Source organism: Scophthalmus maximus, chromosome 6 (assembly GCF_022379125.1).
Source record: "Scophthalmus maximus strain ysfricsl-2021 chromosome 6, ASM2237912v1, whole genome shotgun sequence".
NCBI classification, from domain to species: Eukaryota; Metazoa; Chordata; class Actinopteri; order Pleuronectiformes; family Scophthalmidae; genus Scophthalmus; species Scophthalmus maximus.
The window spans coordinates 15,882,146-15,900,000 of record NC_061520.1 but is presented as its reverse complement, the minus strand read 5'-3'; the positions used below and the strand labels follow the sequence as shown (position 1 = coordinate 15,900,000).

General features: G+C 43.6%; 2 protein-coding genes across 7 annotated transcripts in view; one reads left to right on the top strand and one right to left on the bottom strand.

Moving 5' to 3' along the window:
- Positions 1-10,592: 10,592 nt before the first annotated feature.
- fam72a (family with sequence similarity 72 member A) lies at positions 10,593-14,762 on the bottom strand. Its single transcript, XM_035630797.2, has 4 exons — positions 14,158-14,762; positions 13,871-13,948; positions 13,213-13,337; positions 10,593-13,119 (listed from the first exon to the last, which is right to left on the bottom strand). The coding sequence occupies exons 1-4, from the start codon at positions 14,307-14,309 to the stop codon at positions 13,025-13,027; spliced, it is 450 nt and encodes a 149-aa protein (XP_035486690.1). The 5' UTR covers positions 14,310-14,762; the 3' UTR covers positions 10,593-13,024.
- Positions 14,763-15,011: 249 nt separating this feature from the next.
- Positions 15,012-17,855, top strand: part of srgap2 (SLIT-ROBO Rho GTPase activating protein 2) — a 50,936-nt gene continuing 48,092 nt past the window's right edge. For 2 of the 6 annotated variants that reach the window (XM_035630781.2, XM_035630778.2), the window contains exon 1: positions 15,817-16,423. In XM_035630781.2, the coding sequence (XP_035486674.1) occupies positions 16,357-16,423 (67 nt within the window). In that variant the 5' untranslated portion in view covers positions 15,817-16,356. Of the gene's footprint in view, positions 15,153-15,816; positions 16,424-17,855 lie in introns of those variants that run through there. The other 4 variants (XM_035630782.2, XM_035630780.2, XM_035630779.2 and 1 more) reach the window with 3 other exon arrangements.

The window sequence follows — 17,855 nt, the reverse complement described above, 5'->3', positions numbered from 1 at the left end:
AGGAGTCTCTCTGCCTGCGCTGCTCTACCCTGGCACAACTTGCCCTGCCGTCTTCTTTGCTTTCCTCGTTGGCCGTCTTTTCGTCTCGTTCTCGATGTCGCTGTCTCTCAATCTCTCTTTTGATTTCCGTGTGCACTCGCACTGTCATCCTTGTACGCGTGTTAAGGAGCTACGCGTAACATAGTGGAAAAAAACTGAGCAGCGCTTTTGGAGGTTGTGCAGGGTTAGTTCAGAGGCTACCTAACAGCTCACTCCCAGAGTCCTTGAGTTAAATTCCTTCTGGATTCCGTCACTCCATTAACCCGTGCAGTCAGGGCTACGTGCGTGTGCGTGTGTGCGCGTGTGTGTGTGTGTGTGCATCATTGAGGCTTTCATTCACTGTCACTGCTCTGTGTCTGGTGCTCATTTTCATTGCCCTAAACCAAACCATGTGTGTATTCAGCGGCTGGAATGTTCTCCACAAACGCCGCTGCCTCCACACCTCCCATCCATTGACCCAGCCCTAAATGGTGGTGTCCATATCAGCAGATGAAAGATGTTAGCTACCAGCTTCCTTTGCTGGACCTCATATTTACACATTAGCTCAAGTCATGTGCCCACCCCTTGACATTACAGAAAACTGTTATTCAAACTGGGCCCAGTCTTCTATCAAACGTCCATAATGAGATAGAAACGGACCAAAAAATCATTACTTCTACCTTTTATTGCCCCTTAACTGGTGAGAGAGCATTTCTCCTCACTCACCGCGCTGCCGTTGAAACAGTCCCAGGGCGGTCTGACCAGGCCAGTTGGCTGGAGTCATGCAGCACACTGAGCTGCAGGGACAACAGGCGGTAGTGTGTGGACTCCTGGCCAGGCCTGAGAACACTTCACTAACCTGATCAGCACCAAGACAAATAGAGGGGTGATTGCTTCCCCGTGGCCCATCTGGCTTCCCTTAGAGCGGCAGGAGGGGAGAACAGGAGTGGGCGTGTGTGTGTGTGTGTGTGTGTGTGCGCGCGCGCTTTTTAAAGGCTGCCACTTTTCGTAGGGTATTTCAAACACACCACTGACTTGCCGACCAATTACAGCCAATCGGTGCTGTCGGCCCGACTGCTTTCGCCCGTCAATAAAAACATTTTGGTTGGGACTGTTGAGGCCTCTCTCTGGACCGCAGCCCGGCCCAAACAAACGGCTCACTCTGAGTTCTGACATTCCAAAACGGAAGCGCCAGAACTCCAGCGCTGGGGAATTGAGATCCCAGTAATTTTAACAGCGGAAACGAAGGAGCGAGTTCAGTCCTGGGGAAGGTGAAGGGGGAAATGAGCTGACCATGTAGGTGTGGGTGGGTGTGTATGGCCACAGGTGGCAATGTTTTCCATAGGTGTGTGGCTCCCTTATGTGATTGTAGTTTCTTTTTTAAGTGGTGGGCTATGTTCCCAGTGCCGAGTGATAACCTGTGACAGCCAACTCAGAGCTAAAACTGAACCACACACGACCCCCTCAGATCAAGTGAAACTGAGCTGATGGAACAAAATGCTTCAACCCCAAGGCCAACTTTGGGTCAAAGTTGGACAAGGAAGCTCTGCTCCATGACTGCCTGCTGCCCACAACTCCACCTGCTGGCTACTCGGAGAACAACAGCCGAATGGACATTAAAATCCTGAACAGATCCAGGCCATTAGCTGAAACACTTTTATTCTAATATGTCACTTTTTGTATCCGCCCAGACATGAATCTGCCTCTGTCTCTGCTCTCAGCCTGCTCCTCTCTGTTTCTCTCTCTCTCTTTAAGCTAATGGTAAACAGAGATGCTGCGGGCTGGGAGCTGTCCAAACAGCAGGACAATAATAACTGTTTGTTGTCACCACGGATACACACTTTCATTACTGGCAACACACACTGGAGCATCTGGCTTCTGTTAACATCTCAGAAACACATCGTGTGTGTGTGTGTGTGTGTGTGTGTGTGTGTGTTTGTGTGTGTTTGTACACGCACACAAATTGATCATTGGCTGAGACACTTTCATTCCTGAGAATCTTCTCTAACACACACATTCAAGTTAATGTATGGAAATGAATTGGGATATCAGTGAAAGAAAAACCTTTAAGCTGTTGCCACCTGCTAATTGCAACACAGCACTCAAAGAGTTAAGATTGTGTTCCTTTAGCTCACTGTGTGTGTGTGTGTGTGTGTGTGTGTGTGTGTGTGTGTGTGTGTGTGTGTGTGTGTGTGTGTGTGTGTGTGTGTGTGTGTGTGTGTGTGTGAGAGAGAGAGAGAGAGAGAGAGAGAGACAGTGCAAGCGAATGAGCGTATGCACACGTGTGTGTATAGGCTGAGGAATGCCCTTCCCAGATAGGGAGCAGGGGCCCAGGCTGGGGGCTTTAGAGTGGGGCCCAGTGTGTGTGTGTGTGTGTGTGTGTGTGTGTCTGTGTGTGCGTGAGTGAGTGTAAGTGTGTGTGTGTGTGTGTGTGTGTGCGTGTGTGCGTGTGCGTGTGTGCGTGTGTGTGCGTGTGAGTGAGCCAGTCGGAGCTTAGCAAGGGGCCCTGTGTTTTGTTCTGTTCCACATCAATGGGACGTCAAGCCGGGTTTGGGCCTGACAGCACCCGGATTAAAGGTTTTCTACCAGACTCTCTCTTGCCCTCCCCCGACACACACACACACACACACACACACACACACACACACACAATGGGTTGAAAGAACACAGTCTTAACTCTTGGAGTACTAAATTGTAATTTGCAGGTGGCTACAGGCAGTGGGACAGGCCCTCCCCATAATAAGTAAAGGGGTTAAGAAAAGTGTGTGTATATGTGTGTGTGTGTGTGTGTGTGTACGTGCGTGCGGACCTGCGTGCGTGCGTGCGTGCGTGTGTGTGTGTGTGTGTGCGCGTGTCCGCACCACAACATATGGGCACAACTAAATCTTGCAGGACATTGTTAGACTAGTTAAAAAAAACACAGCAACATTTTGTTTAAACTGTTGTAATAAATCTCCCAACTGACTCTCTCCCTGCTCATTCATATATAATTTGCTTTAGTATGCAAAAATAATGACCCTCCAGAAGAATAACTCTCATAACTATTACAAAAACTAGGGAAATAAATCAGATAAACAAGGTTGGAAAGAGAAACAGCCTTTTGCACATGTGCAACAATGCGAGTATGTTTAAGCCTTCACAGAACCAGTTAAATATATGGAGGAAAAAAGGAAAACATTTTAAAAAGAATATATTTTTTTAAATGATGCATCCAGGAAATATAAGAGCGCATAAAGGCCAGGCTAAAACAAGAACAAATTTCAAAGCCAGTACCATGAAATGAAAAGTGAAGTAAGGCAAGGGCCAGACCAAACACTTTAAATGTGTGTATGTGTGTGTGTGTGTGTGTGTGTGTGTGTGTGTGGTTGTGTGTGTCAGTCACAGTTGTCAGTGATGTGACATCGTACCAGCTGATGCATATTCATTTACAATATACTAATGCAAAGACACGGTCGGTAAATTACACAGTGTATAATCAGATACACACACTCTCACTCACTCCCACTCTCACATACTATTATATGCCATTAGACCTCACCATACAGACACACACACATCCACACAATAGCACAAGTTCTTCTTCCTCCTCAGTGTCTTTTGAGGTCACCGAACAAACAGTAGTGATGATGATGCTGCAGCGCTGGATATTCAGAGCTGTGATCATGACATATGCAACATCTTCACTTAAACACACGTACAAGAAAATATTTTCAAACCTTCACTGGTTTTTGTGTGAAGATTACATGCAACTTGCTGACACTGACCTGTAAGACGGGTTCATGGAGTCACAATTTGTCTGATTATACAGGGGATATTAAAAGTCGAAAGTTTTTTTTTTTGTTCAGGCTGTCTTATTTTTATCGCACTAAGGGAAATGAAAAACAACTCAATCAGTTTTATTTTTTTTCCCTTTTCATGAAGAACTTAAGGTTAAACCGAGGGATGGCAGACTTTGGAATTTAATTTTCTGTTTCATTATGTTAACGTGTATTTAAATTTTGTAAAGCTCTGCCTGGGTTCATCTCTTAATAGAGATACTTCATACCACTTCTGTGCACATGGGACAATATAAAGACTGAGACTCTTCCTTTGACACGCAGTCAGTTGCCATGTTCACCACAGACCATGATACCACTTTCTAAACTGTGCTTGGGGCAGAGAGGGAGGGGGAGGAAAGCCCATCAGTGCTCGGGATAAGAAGCTGCAGCTTCTGCTGCTTTTCTTTTCCCCAGTTGGCTTTGCAGATCCAGCGGTTCATGCCTCTACCGGACATTCAGCTGACAATAAACACGTTTGATGCCGGCTGCTGTCGGGATGTTTAAGTTCTCACTAAACCCCCACGGTCTGGGTGTTGGGGAACACATCCATGCCGACCGCCTCGGATCCCCCATGACTTAATTAGCGCTCTGTGATTCTCCACATTAGTTTATTGTATAGGAACAACTTTTATCCTTAACAGTAATCAGCTTGCCCAGAAGAATAGAAGCAAATAAGACGCTCGTTTGAAGTTCCCTTTGTGTTATCTCCAGCACTTCAACAAAAGCCCAGTGCAGCTCGTCTCCGAGTGCAACGCTGGGCCAGCAAGCAGCCCAGTTGTGGAAAACCTGCACGGTTGCATTCTGGAATCTGCAGTTCTCCTTTCCCAGATGGAGCATTGGAAAAGCAGTTGTTTTGGTTAGCCCTTAATTATGATGATGATGTTCTCAAGCGTATGGACTCATTAGATCCAAAAGGATTTACCGTTTTCTGTGGTTAAGTGATCATAATACATATAACAACTGGCTTTGTTTAATAATTTAAGATTTCAAGCAGCCTGGCCTACCAATCTCATGAAGGTTTCCTGCTCCGATTAAACGGATTATTCCTAAACTGAATAAAATTCCGCCATTTATTACCGTTTGCCCTCCTCACCCAGTGAAAAAAAAGAAGATTTTTGTGATGAATTCTGGAGGTGTCATTAATATGCATAATCAGGCGAAAGCTGGACATTAGCCTAGCCTTTTAGTTCTATTATCAGGAGATGACCATGACAGACTGCAGAGGTTTTATGAACCTCCTTATATTTCTTATAAAATATTCTGTTCTCTCTGATGATCAAGGTGACCGCTAATTTGATGGCAATCCTCTTCATCGGTCCTATAGTCCAAGAGAAATAATGACATGTTGAGTAATAAAAAGCAAAATTATTTATTCCATGCGAAAGGGAAAAGATCAGCTCAGTCTTTTGAAAATGGCTGGCCTCCAAAAAATAAGATGGTAGAAAATGTGTGTGTTGGTTTTTATTGTGCTGAGTGAAATCCCTATAATCTATAGTATAAATATAGAGATGTGTCCTTTGGGGCTTTCTGTCATTCCAGAAAAATTAAGTACTTCTCAAAGTGGCACAGGGAATATGAATATTATTATTATGATTATTTGAGAGTAAATTAGTTGTGTTCATTCTGATGTGTGTCTTTGACACCGAGGTGTTGAATCTGTCTGTCATTGTACCCAGAGATCGTCTGGTGGCGTCTTCCATAAGTGGTAGAACTGCTCCATCTAGTGACAAGAAGATAAAGTAGTATGAGCGTCATTTGAAGAAAACACAATTACTAACACTTACAAGGGAAACCTATTGTTTATCAAGTATTCGGTAAGAAGTGCTTAGAAACAAGTGGTTATTTATTTGTTTGGGCATTAGAGAATTTCTGAATTTTATAATTGTATCACAGTCTCAAATGTAAACAAGTGAATAATTGTTTGATATGATTTTTGGAATATGCAATTTTTCCAATGCTGTGAATTTTTTTTTTCACAAAACATTTATAAAAACTATATAAACATGTAATTGATGGTACAGAGTTGGAGCTATAATGCGGCAGCTCTGACAGATCCAGGCCTGTAATTGCATTTATATTTATTTGGACATGGAGATGAGATTTCTTGACATGAGCACATTGGTATTGTTTAAAGTCTATTGATGTTTCATTTGAACTCTCATCAAACCTTTTCAACAGTCTCAAGATTCATTTGCTGAGACTCGAGGGGCATTAAGGCCTGAGAAATTAACACTCCACCAGGTTTGGGCTTACGCAACTGTGATTACCTGAGTTTTCACCGTGTGCCCTGGGGAGTAAGAAAATCAAAGGCTGGCAATGATTTCATTCCTATTATTTAATCACAATACATCAGTGCATTATTCTTTTCTCCCCTTTGAAGATCACCTCAGAAGTGACAGGAAGAAACAAAATCTGCAAGTGTGGTTTCAAAAATCTGATGTTTGTTGTTTGCTCCCTTAATTCATGCACATCCACTCCATGTGAGTCAATTAAAATAATAATAATAATAATAATAATTGGGTTGTTTCTGTCACTTCTTGTGTGCATGTGTGTGTCATTGCACCTGACATCCAACAGAGAGCACCAGAGTTTTCTCTCTGGGATTTTCCACTTGATGCATCTGTAGGCTACTGTACACTGGACATTACAGTGAAATGTAGCACAACTTATAACTTTGACTGATCAACAACCAACTATGTAATGTGATTGGTTTCGGTTTTTCTGTTTGTTGCTTACTCCAAAAAGAGGTATGGACGGATTTGCAAGACAATTCTTTCAAAGCTACTGTAGGTCTCAGGCATGGAAACAGCTGATCACACTTTGGAAGGGTTCCACATCCGGAGTCAAATCCAGTCATTAGTTGAAAGTGACACAGCATCGAGGCGGGGGGTCTCGCTGGGCCACGGCGGAGGTCTCACCCTCTGCCTGCTCTTCTTTTGGCAGATTTAGGCTGAATGGACCTTCAGGATTGATATCTTCGTCACTCTCTGCTCAGTTTGGTTGAACCCGTGAGAGCAGTCTGACGAGTGAAATGTCATTTCATCATACAGCTCAGCCAGCTAACTTCAGTCTGAGGAGAGCTCCTTGATCCGCCAGGATTGAAAACACTTGTGGGGGATGTGCCGGGCCTGAGAGGATACTTTCAAAAAATGGTTTTCTGTTTATTCTCCGAAACCTGTTTTTACTTAAGACTAAGACGTCTTTAAAATGTCCCTGTATTAGTGACTTTGTTTTAATTTGGTTTAAACAGATCCATTTGGCCATGTTATTGTAACCCAGCAACCCAAAGAACCGGGGGAAATGTTTGTTGATTTTTTTGGGGGTGGGTTGGGGGGTTTAAGTGGAAAGATTTAGAATTATGTTTATTAAGTTACAAGAGTTTTTAATTTTGATCAAGCAACATGTTCTCTTAGTTCCACATATACCCCAGGCTCTAAATATTTGAAAGAGGCTTGTTTCTCATATCAGACTTTTTGACAGGTCATGGCAGGAAGACACAGACATAATGAATAACATTAATTCAATTCCATGCTGTCTCTCTACCGCGAACACATTGACTATGAATCGTTATTTACACATGTGCTTCTTGATCACAATGCTGCCATGATGAAGGTCTGTTTCAATGTTCACTTCATCAGATAACGTATCTGTGAACATTGAAAAAAAGAACAGAAATATTGCTGAGCAGAGTTGTGCGTTATTAATGTAAATCTGTGAGTTTCTGCTGCATGCTCCACTCAAACAGCTGCCATGGTCAGTTTGACACTATTGTTAGTACAGCTTTTTATGCCATTGCTTTTATCATGGAAACCACAAACAAGCAACATTCAGTCTTGGACAAACAGGTAACAAATACAATTGAATAGAGACAAATAGCAAGTGGGTTTTACAGCTTTAGTTCATCGTGTGATAAACCAGTTGTCTCCAAACCTTTTGGTCTAAGACTATTTAAAGTGCATAATGGATAATGGATTTCGTCAATGGATGAATATTCTCCTCCTCCCAGGCTTTAATTTGAATTGGTCAATTTTAAGCATGAAACTATTTAGTATTTTATACATGCTTAGTTTATTATTATTGTTACTACTGGACGTCTTCAATCTTATTTAAACTCATTAGTGAAAACAGTAAATTAGACCTCCATGTTGCAACTGACTCATGTTTCTCTGCATTGTTTGTTTGTGCAACACACAGGTTAGACAGGACGTGATCTGCCTGACTTGTATTAGCATGTTGCTCTCATGAGAGTCTCTGTCTTATTAACCAGTTTGGCCTCACTGAGGTGGAGAGGCAGAATATTGGATTGAATCTATTTATTCTTTATTTGTCTGAGGAAGGCAGCCACGCAGCGCTTTGCATACTTATTGTTATTCGAGGACACTTCAGCTTCATTCAGTGGCTCACACACACTCACACACACACACACACACACACACACACACACACACACACACACATACATACCCGAAGCTGCGGAGAACAAGTCTTCTCCTGCTGACCACTAACCTGAGGGCACATTGACAGTTAGAGTGGGAGGTGGTGCAAAATATAACACGCACACGGATGTGATTGTGTGTAGGCCTTACTTGTCGTTTGGGCGGATGCAAAAGAAACATGTGAAAACAGAACGAGGCACAAATATTTGTCTCTGATTTTGCTTGCCATCTTTAAGTTAATTGCCCTGTACATGCCCCAACAGCATCAGTGAATTCTTGAGGAGGAGGCACATGAAAACAAATGATTAAACTTAAGTAAGATCGTGAAAGAAATAAAGGACCAGTTTTCTTTTTCAACTTGTACATGTGAAGGTTCCCAACCAAACAATCTTGTAATGAAAAGAACACAATGCACAGATCCCCTGTTAAAGACAAACAACTGCTCCTCCTAACCTGATTACGTGCTTTGTAGCTATAATATATATATATTTCTTTCTAAGAGCATCTCCTTATGAATGGGAAATTGCATCATACATTTTTTTTAGTAAATCTACAGAAATGACATTATAAAACTACTCGCCTCCAAATCAAAAGAAAACTTATGTGTAATGACAAAAACAGAGCGCTGGTGGACAGGTTTGTGGAGTGGGCGGGAACAAATCACCTGCTGCTGAATGTGGACAAGACCAGAGAGATGGTGATCGACTTCATGAGGAAGAGAACAGCTTCACAGCCCCTTTTCATTCTGGGGGAGGAGGTGGAGACAAGGGACTGAACTGGAAGACCAACAGCCTGACTGTGTACAAGAAGGGGAAGAGCAGACTCTACTTCCTGAAGAAGCTGAGATCCTTCAATGTGTGCAGCAGGATGCTGGAGATGTTCTATCAGTCTGTCATTGCCAGCGTACTGTTCTTCACTGTGCTCTCCTGGGGAGCAGCATCGGAGCCAGCGACACCAACAGATTGAACAACCTGATCAAGAAAGCTGGCTCCGTCATAGGCTGCAAGGTGGACGTGTTTGAAGCTGTGGTGGAGAGGAGGACGATGAACAAACCTGGACCATCCTCTCCACCTCACACTGGACACACAGCGGAGCTCCTTCTCCAATAGGCTGATTCAGCTTCGCTGTCACAAGGACCGGTACAGGAAATCTTTCCTGCCACAAGCCATAAAACTCTATAACACCTCACCTCTGGCTGACAGATAGACCTTGTTCCACTGTCAATACTTCATGTAAATTCTGTGAATTTATTATTCTTAATTTATATATATATATATTTTTTTTTTTGCAATTCGTATATTTTTAATTTATTGTGTAAATATTGTATATATTTTTTAATGTGTGCTGTGTGAAATATGCTGCTGCTTCACCTGAATTTCCCAGCTCGGGATGAATAAAGTATTTATCTATCTATCTATCTAATTTGGGATGGCTCATAAATATTCATATTTAATGTCTGAAAGGTGTTACTGGCTCTCTGCAAAGTGCATGAATGAAGAGACCAAAACTCCAAATAATATCTGTGGAATCAATGTCAACCGATGAGATTATTAATATTTTTTGTCAATATTAGTCACAAATAATTTGCTGGTGGGAGGGATTTGGAGTTTTACACTAAACCTTTAAGTTATTTATTACATTTAAAATTTACTTCATATCATCTACTGGGTTTAGGTTATATTTAAATTCACACATAAAAATTAGATTTTTTTCCCTACAGGTGATTAAATAAAGGTACTTCTTATCTTATCTCATGGCAGCTGTTGCGTATCTGTCCATCCTGGAGAAATGATCTCAATTTCTGTTGCTCCAGTGAAGCGCCTCTATTTTCCTGTGATAGAATTATATTTTTACCCAGCAAAGAACGAATGTTAAGTATGTTGTAAAAATTGTGAAGCACCATGAGACTAACTTATGATTTGCAGCTATAAATAAAACTGACATGGCCATTTGAAAAGCTCATTAACAGTCATTTCTGCAGTGTGAATTAAAGAGAATTCCGGGTCATGTGTTGAATGTTGCTGGATTTGGAAAACAAAGCACAATATACCACTTCACGACAGCAATGATCAGAACATCTTTCACAGACATTTTTCTGTAATTTACATAACAGGATCTTGTGTTTACCAGTGTGACGAGGCATCATTAAAGCAACACACAAATGTCATTTGTGAGAACGTTTCCATGACGTTCTGTAGTGCAACTTGAGTGAATAGGCCATGGAATGTCAATTTTGTCCATAATAACTTTTCCATTGCGGCCCAGGATACGCAGCAGAAAAGGAAAAGGAAAGCAAACATGACAACAGAACTACTTCGCATTTCGGATATTTTGAAAAAAAAAGAAAAAAGTTTATTATTAAGTTAACAAGCATACAAAACAACAAATAATTTTCTTCAAACTACCAATGCAGTTTCAGTGCAATTCCAAAATATACATTTTCAGCAGGGTATGTTAATTGAAAGTTATTCACATCAGAAACATCCATTTAAATAATTCTTTTGATTATCATTTGACATTTGTCCTAGCCAGAGGAAGCTTGCGAGTGATACCCTCTCGGGGTAAAACTGTACACATCCAATTTTTTTTTTCCAACAGAAAACAAAGCACTACGTCACAAAAGAAATATTAAATACGTGAACAAAAACATAAGTACTATAGCACAATACAAATCATTTGTAAACAAAGTCTGTAAACAAAAAGGAAGTATGTGGTTACATATATTTGGTTTGCAGATTTAATAAATACCTATTTTATGCAATGTATCCTATCGGTTTACCACATAAGACAGTGTTTGGTGTGCAAGTGTAGCAGACTGTCAGTTAGAACTTTGAGGGTCAAGGACGAGAAATTGCTGGACAAAGTTTCCATCACCTATGTGTGTTTTTCACAACTAAAGGCTCTAGCTAAAACCGTAGATTTAGATTTTTAAAATACAACTTCCTTTATCATTTTCCTTTAGGTACGAAGTGACATTCGACAGTATGTTTTGCTTCTTCGACATTGCTTGCTGACAATTCAGGCAAAACTCATTCACTCGCAGAACGACTGTTGCTTTAAGACAGGATCGTAAGTTTTCAGCAGGGCACGGCAGTGAAACAATAACAAGAGCTCCAGGATGGCACTGCCAAAAGAGGCCTGATTTGAGTTACGTCCCTTGTGACTGGTGGATGCTGGAGCTTGCGTCTGGCACAACAGGCTGACGAGAAGGCCCCGGTCATTTAGTGAGATGACCAACTAACGTACAACATCGATCCCCGAGTCCACATCTGAACAAAGGCTCATTGTCAGCAATCACAGCATCAGTAAGGCCAATGGAATATTGAGGGTTGAGGGTGTTGTGGCCAGCTGCACTGACTGAAACTTAACTTAAATGTGAAATGCTATTCTATAGACTGGCTAAAAAATATCATAATTATCTTTTCAGAGGGGAAGCCAGTCTGGTTCAATATCTATATGTACCATGATTCTTTGGAGTTGATTTGTTCCCCCTTCACCTCAGGTGCTACAGTTATGCTGCTACATAAAACTGAACAGGGGTGAAATAAATAAATTAAAAGATTGTGAACACTGAAATCCATTGAGAACAGTTTTCAAGACTTTGATTAATAATCCGCATCGAGTGGCACAAAAAATACACCTTTGTTGATTTCCATTACGGTTTTCCTCTATCATCGATCAGGTAATTCTTCAAACATTATTTGAGCTCCTAACAAAAGTACGACTTTAAATGTGGCTGCTCCAGGCCTGTGTGGAAGCACACATTATGCATAAGTTAGCATGTTAGTATCGAACACTGCTACAGTCAGTCATCTCAGTGTTACACATATACTACTGCTGTCAGGTGTATAACAAACACTATATTAGCATATCAAAATATGTTTATAGTTTGTCAGACTGTATGGTATCCTAAATCAAATATGCCCTTGAAAAGCGAGAAACTCATAATATAGACGGTATATATATATTTATGAATATAGACGGTATATATATATTTATGTATATATACACAATATTCAATAATTGTGCTATTTCTCCAATGCATTGGACTCAAAAAGCACTCGAACTCAAGTCAGCACCCAGTCACACAGAGAAGATGTAAGCCTTTAAAAAGTAACTGTTAATGGGAGTAAATTCTTATTACAGCATATTCAACGTACAGATTACTGTAGATCTGCCATCTAATGGAGAGTGAGTGAATTGTGGTTGCCTTATCAGAGAAGCAGACTCAATGTAAACAATGGGAAAAAGCACAGCATTTCACTGGTACGTTAAGTTCCACTGACTTATCATACCACACTCCGGAACCTTTCACGAGGCCGATCAAAACCCATGATCTCAGCGAAGACTAACGAAAAGTGAAACACACTAGATTAAGGTCTCTAGTTGTCGGTCATCTTCAGTCGACTTCTGCCATATGTTTTTACAATAGCTCACGCAACTGTACATAAGAGAGAGGGAAGAGTTTGTGTGACTGACAGCATGTGTCTGTGCTTTTAACAGTGAGAAATGGTGAGAAAAGGCGGGATCATAGGTTAAAGGGTAATTCACCACTGAATTACAAAGGGCCAAAAATTGCAGCGTGGTTTTAACCCATGCAGAGCGGAACAGCAGCACATTTCTGCCCTCTGTGATTCAGTGTTCAATGACCCTTAAAGACTTCTCCTTTCTCTCACATCTTGGTTTGTACACGCTCGTAGCTCCACCTCACACGTTGGCCCTCTCGGTCTCGCACATTGTCCATTTCCTCCTCTACCTGATGCACTCCTCTTCTGATGGGGTTTCCGATTCTTCGTTCTCGCTGTCATCCAGTTCAGGGAGGTCTCCCCACAGGAGCAGATTCAGGCCTGCAGACAAATTGGAGGGTGACAAAAGGCTTACAAAACATACAATTAAGAGACTGAACTTCAAGTTTTATCAGATGGGGAGCGTATACTAACCCGTTGCGTCCAGTCTGTTGAGAGTTGACACAGCGTCACTGTTGAACATCCAGAAATGGCCGTTGTTGCAGGACAGCAGGCAGGGTTTGCAGGGGGCCACGACATGATAGCCCACAACGTTACCGCTGGGAAAGGGAGGGGGCGAGAATAAAGACGACACGTGTGTCAGCACTTTACTGGGTGGCATTTCTGAAAAGTGCTAACTCTGCTGGTGGGAGTCTATTATCCAACATATTTGTTTTTGCCCTGTGTACAACAACAAAGGCCTGTGAATACAAAAGAGGTTCTAAACGCCTCTACGCAAAGCCAATCTTTAGGTTAATGTCAGAACTAAAAGCCAGATGCCTGAATCGCTCACATCTCTGGACTATTTGCCACACAAAACACGGCATTGAATAGATTTTTGCCATTTTCTAGTTTTAAATAGACCCAGCAGATTGAATCAAGATTATAACCATCATATAAAATCAACAATGGAAGTGATGGTTAGTTGCAGGTCCACAGGTGTACGGTGAAAAACAACGACAGTACATGGGTCGGACGTGCTTCTGTGCTGAGCAAACTGTTGTGGCTGTGCCTTTTATTTACTTAACACATCGGCAGATGGCCTCCCTAAAAGCAAACCTGGCAGGCTGTACAGTAGAAGAGCTTTACATACCACTTGAGACATGCGATGTCCCTCAGTTTGCATTTGCAGCTTTCAGTGGAGTAGCAGCTGGCCACAAAGTCAACAGTCCTTGGGGAGGGAGGGAGGGTGCGTGTCAAGAGAAACAAAGATGGCCATGAAAGATTAAAACCCACTACATGCAACAGACCCTGTCGATCACAGTTCGGGTCATGTGTCTCTCAGGTAAAGGATCTATCGAGTGCATCTCGCCCTGGCAGCGACCGCAGACATCAACAGAAGCTTGTTGGCAGCATTGTTAACTAGACTAGGGCACTTACCTATTGGGAGGTATATCAGTTGAAAAGAGCTCAACTTCCGTGTCTGCAAGGAGCACCGCCTTCATGCCCCTGGTGCAGAGCAGACTGTCGCAGAAGACGCAGTTCACCTGTGTCACACACTTGTTTTTGAAATTAGCGTTGGACGTAGACATTGTTGTCCTTCTAAGATGGACGGGCTCGCTCGCTGGCTCTTTCTTTGCCCCAGACAGCAAATGCAGAGAAAAACAACAACAACAACAAAACACAATTATCGGGCACCAGCGCTGCTCACTATCCAGTGGGCGACAGTGACGATCGATTCGGCGTTAACTCCACAGGCGTGCCCCGACGTCCTTGTGCAAACGTTAGCGTTTCCCTCACGAGAGAACGGAAGGCGGCTAACGTTAGCTCGTTGAACAGACGCACGGGAAATATGTACTTCCGCGAGCCGATCCCTTTATAAAACAGAAATGGTTCGCTGCGTAATTGGTAGATACGCGATTTCGGCGAATAACTTGCCTGTTGCACACCTAGTGTACTAGGCAACCATTCAGATGTAGGTAACAACTGAATAGCTGTCAGCTTTGTTTACAACTTCCTGGTATTTAAGAGCACTTCCGGAAACTATCTTTAAAAGACCCATCACTTGAATTTGATTGGGTACACTTCACAGTGACTGACGCCATTGGTCACCTTCATAAGAAAGTCTAAAACTGATTGGTTGAAATTTTTTTAACCGACCTCCCCCCTCAAAATATCCTGAAATCTTATTGGTTCTCTGTTGTGTCATTCAAACGTCTTTGCACTAATCGTGGTGTGGGAAGTGTTCTCCTTGTTCTATCAAATTAGGCGGGGCTGTGGTTTTGCCTGTGTAAAAAAAAAAGTTGATATTTGACGTTCAAGTGGAGGGATGCTTTCTAAACACACCGTTTAAATGACAACCTTTTAATTAAATTGGTTTAAACCTACAAGACAAGGGAAGGCCTTTCCGTTGTGCCAAACAGCACTGTCTGCATGTGAGTATGTTACTAGCTAGTTGTGGAAGTCTTTGCCACCAAGCTAAAGCTAAGTTTACAGTTGTTGAATAATGATGCAGTCATTTGTTACCGTCGGTGATAATTTGCTGTTTTTGTACAGTACATATTAAGTCTTACTGCAACCTAAGATACATTCATTTAGCTGACGCGTTTGTCCAAAGCGACCTACAATAAGTGCAAGGATTATGCGGGTATAATAAATTATCAGATAGGTTTCAAGGCCCCCATTTTTTGAATACATTACCCCTTGTCTGCAATAATGTCACAGAAATGACAACTAAGATGTGACATGAGACTGACTGTATGAAACACACTCTTCCCTGCATGCAACTGGGCCTGCATCCTCTTGACAGCACAATTCGTGGATATGTCAGTCACATCAAAAAATTAGCTTGTATGTTTCTGACATTTCGACCTGCTCTGTGTGATGATACTTTCATTATCAAACTTTGTAACGGCACGCACGCACGCACGCACGCACGCGCAGCAGTGATGTCTCAACATGCAGCGTTGCAGCAGATCGCAGTAATCCCGTCCGCGTGTGTGCGTCCACGGCTCTGTCCTGCGCACTGGGGCTGACCGACAGCCTGCCCCTCCATCTCCACTCGGTCCCTCCTCCCTGCTCTCTTCAGGGGGGGGGGAGACGAGGCGGTGGAGTTTAGACAGGCGGACGGGGCAGCTGCTAGACTCATACCCGTTCAACTGGGCAGATAGATGCACACACACACACACACACACACACACACACACACACACGTGTTTGGTTTTTTTGTTGTTGTAAAGAGCAACCTTCGGAAGGGGCCGACTGACAGGCTGCGGCTGGGTGTGTTTTAGGTGGAATGAATCTCCCTCCACTTGGAGCCGTTTGCACCATAACCGGTTTGGAGGAGGCGGCGAGGCGCGGCAGCGGATGGGAACGTTCAGCGGCAGCAGCAGCGCCAAGCTCACAATGCGCCCGGAGTGAACAGGGAGACAATACAGATCCGCGGGCTCACTGAGGAGCTGCAATCTCCCACCGGGACTCTGTTTTTTCTCCCTCTTTCTCTACAACATCTCCGAGAGTGGCGTGTCCTCTCCTCCTCCTCTCCTCCTCCTCCTCCTCCTCCGCTGTCTGACAGATTGATTCATTGATTGAGACCAAATCGCAACGAGGGGCAAGTGGTTCGATCATCCAAACTCAGCCATGACGTCTCCGGCGAAATTCCGAAAGGACAAGGAGATCGTGGCCGAATACGAAACTCAAGTGAAAGGTAAAAAACTTTGAAAAGCTTGATTGGGGCCAGCCAAGGCGACGTGTAACCTCAGATCGGTGCTCTCTCTCTACGTGCTGGGCTTTTCCTCGACTTGTCCGATTCTCTGTGCCCTCTCCTCCTCTCCTCTCCTCTCCTCTCCTCTCCTCTCAGGCGTACAGGGTGCGCTTCCCTTTTGTGTTTCACCAGCCGTTCATGGCGGTTAATTGTCACCGTGCGGACGTGGCGGACCAATAGTGCATCAGTTATTGCCATCTCAACTGTGGGACACGGCGATCGTCGTGTCCGATCGCTCGCCCTTAACTCGGCGCGCAGATGGCCAACAAAAGACGGAGAGAACCCCGCGCTGTTGTCCAAATGTGCCCTCTATATGGTCTGCAGAGAGGAGCTTCTGTGAAGGGGCGCGTGCGTGCGTGCGTGCGCGCGCGCGTGTGTGGACTACCCAGAGGGCTGGGGTTTCGACATGGAACAAGGCAGGGCGTTTCTCTCCCTCTCTGTCTCCTGCGTGTCTGTGCTGCTGGTGCGTTCATCGTGTGCGTGTGTGTGTGTGTGTGTGTGTGTTTGGTGTAAGCTAGATGGAAACAATGATCAATTTGTGCTAAGGCTCCTCCATTGATGACAATTCATTGGTGTCGCCTCTGCCGGTGATAAAGGGCACGAGAGCAGATTGTAGTGATTAGAAAGGGGACATTCGGATATTAACTGTTTGCTGGCCGGTGTGTGTGTGTGTGTGTGTGTGTGTGTGTGTGTGTGTGTGTGTGTGTGTGTGTGTGTGTGTGTGTGTGTGTGTGTGTGTGTGTGTGTGTGTGTGTGTGTGTGTGTGTGTGTGTGTCGTCAGGCAGGCATACATACTGTATTCAGCTGGGCACCGTCAGTCAGAGTGACAGCCAGTGCTGGTCAGATCTACAGATCCAGTGTAGGCCAAGGAGGAAAGGGGGAGCACAGAGGTGGCAGGAAGGGGGAAAGGGGAATGCGGGACAGAGAGGACAGGATATTGCCCATCTCGTCGTGAACAACAAGTTTCCACCGCTGCTGCAGTGCCAGATCACTAGATAAGACGAGCCGCTACCTTCTTCATCGCTGCAGCCTCTCGTTTCGATTCGGGGAACAGGGCACGGATCCTCTCCCCCAACCTCGTCTCCATATTGTCACCATGTGGCCCCTCTGCCCTCCAGGAGGGCTGTTGTCTCCTGTGACTGTTTTTGATAAGAGTCGCGAGTCAGTGAGAAACCAAGCGGTTGTTGAGAGAGTTATCATGAATTGCTATGTTGTCAAACTGGAAGTCTGGCGTTCATATACAGATTGGTGATAAATCAAAGATCCATCAAAAAAGAAACCATTATGCAGTGTTTCAGTGACGTGTGGAGCCTCCAGAAGCTGCCAAAGCTGCGCCAGTGTCTCTTGGAACGCCACTCGAGGTATGAACACCATT

Coding starts and splice junctions, on each gene's coding strand:
- fam72a (XM_035630797.2), bottom strand. CDS start 14,309: ATGTCTACGTCCAACGCTAATTTCAAAAACAAGTGTGTGACACAGGTG. Junction 13,338..13,870: donor GACATCGCATGTCTCAAGTG/GTATGTAAAGCT, acceptor TCCCTTTCCCAG/CGGTAACGTTGTGGGCTATC. Junction 13,120..13,212: donor CAACAGACTGGACGCAACGG/GTTAGTATACGC, acceptor ATTTGTCTGCAG/GCCTGAATCTGCTCCTGTGG.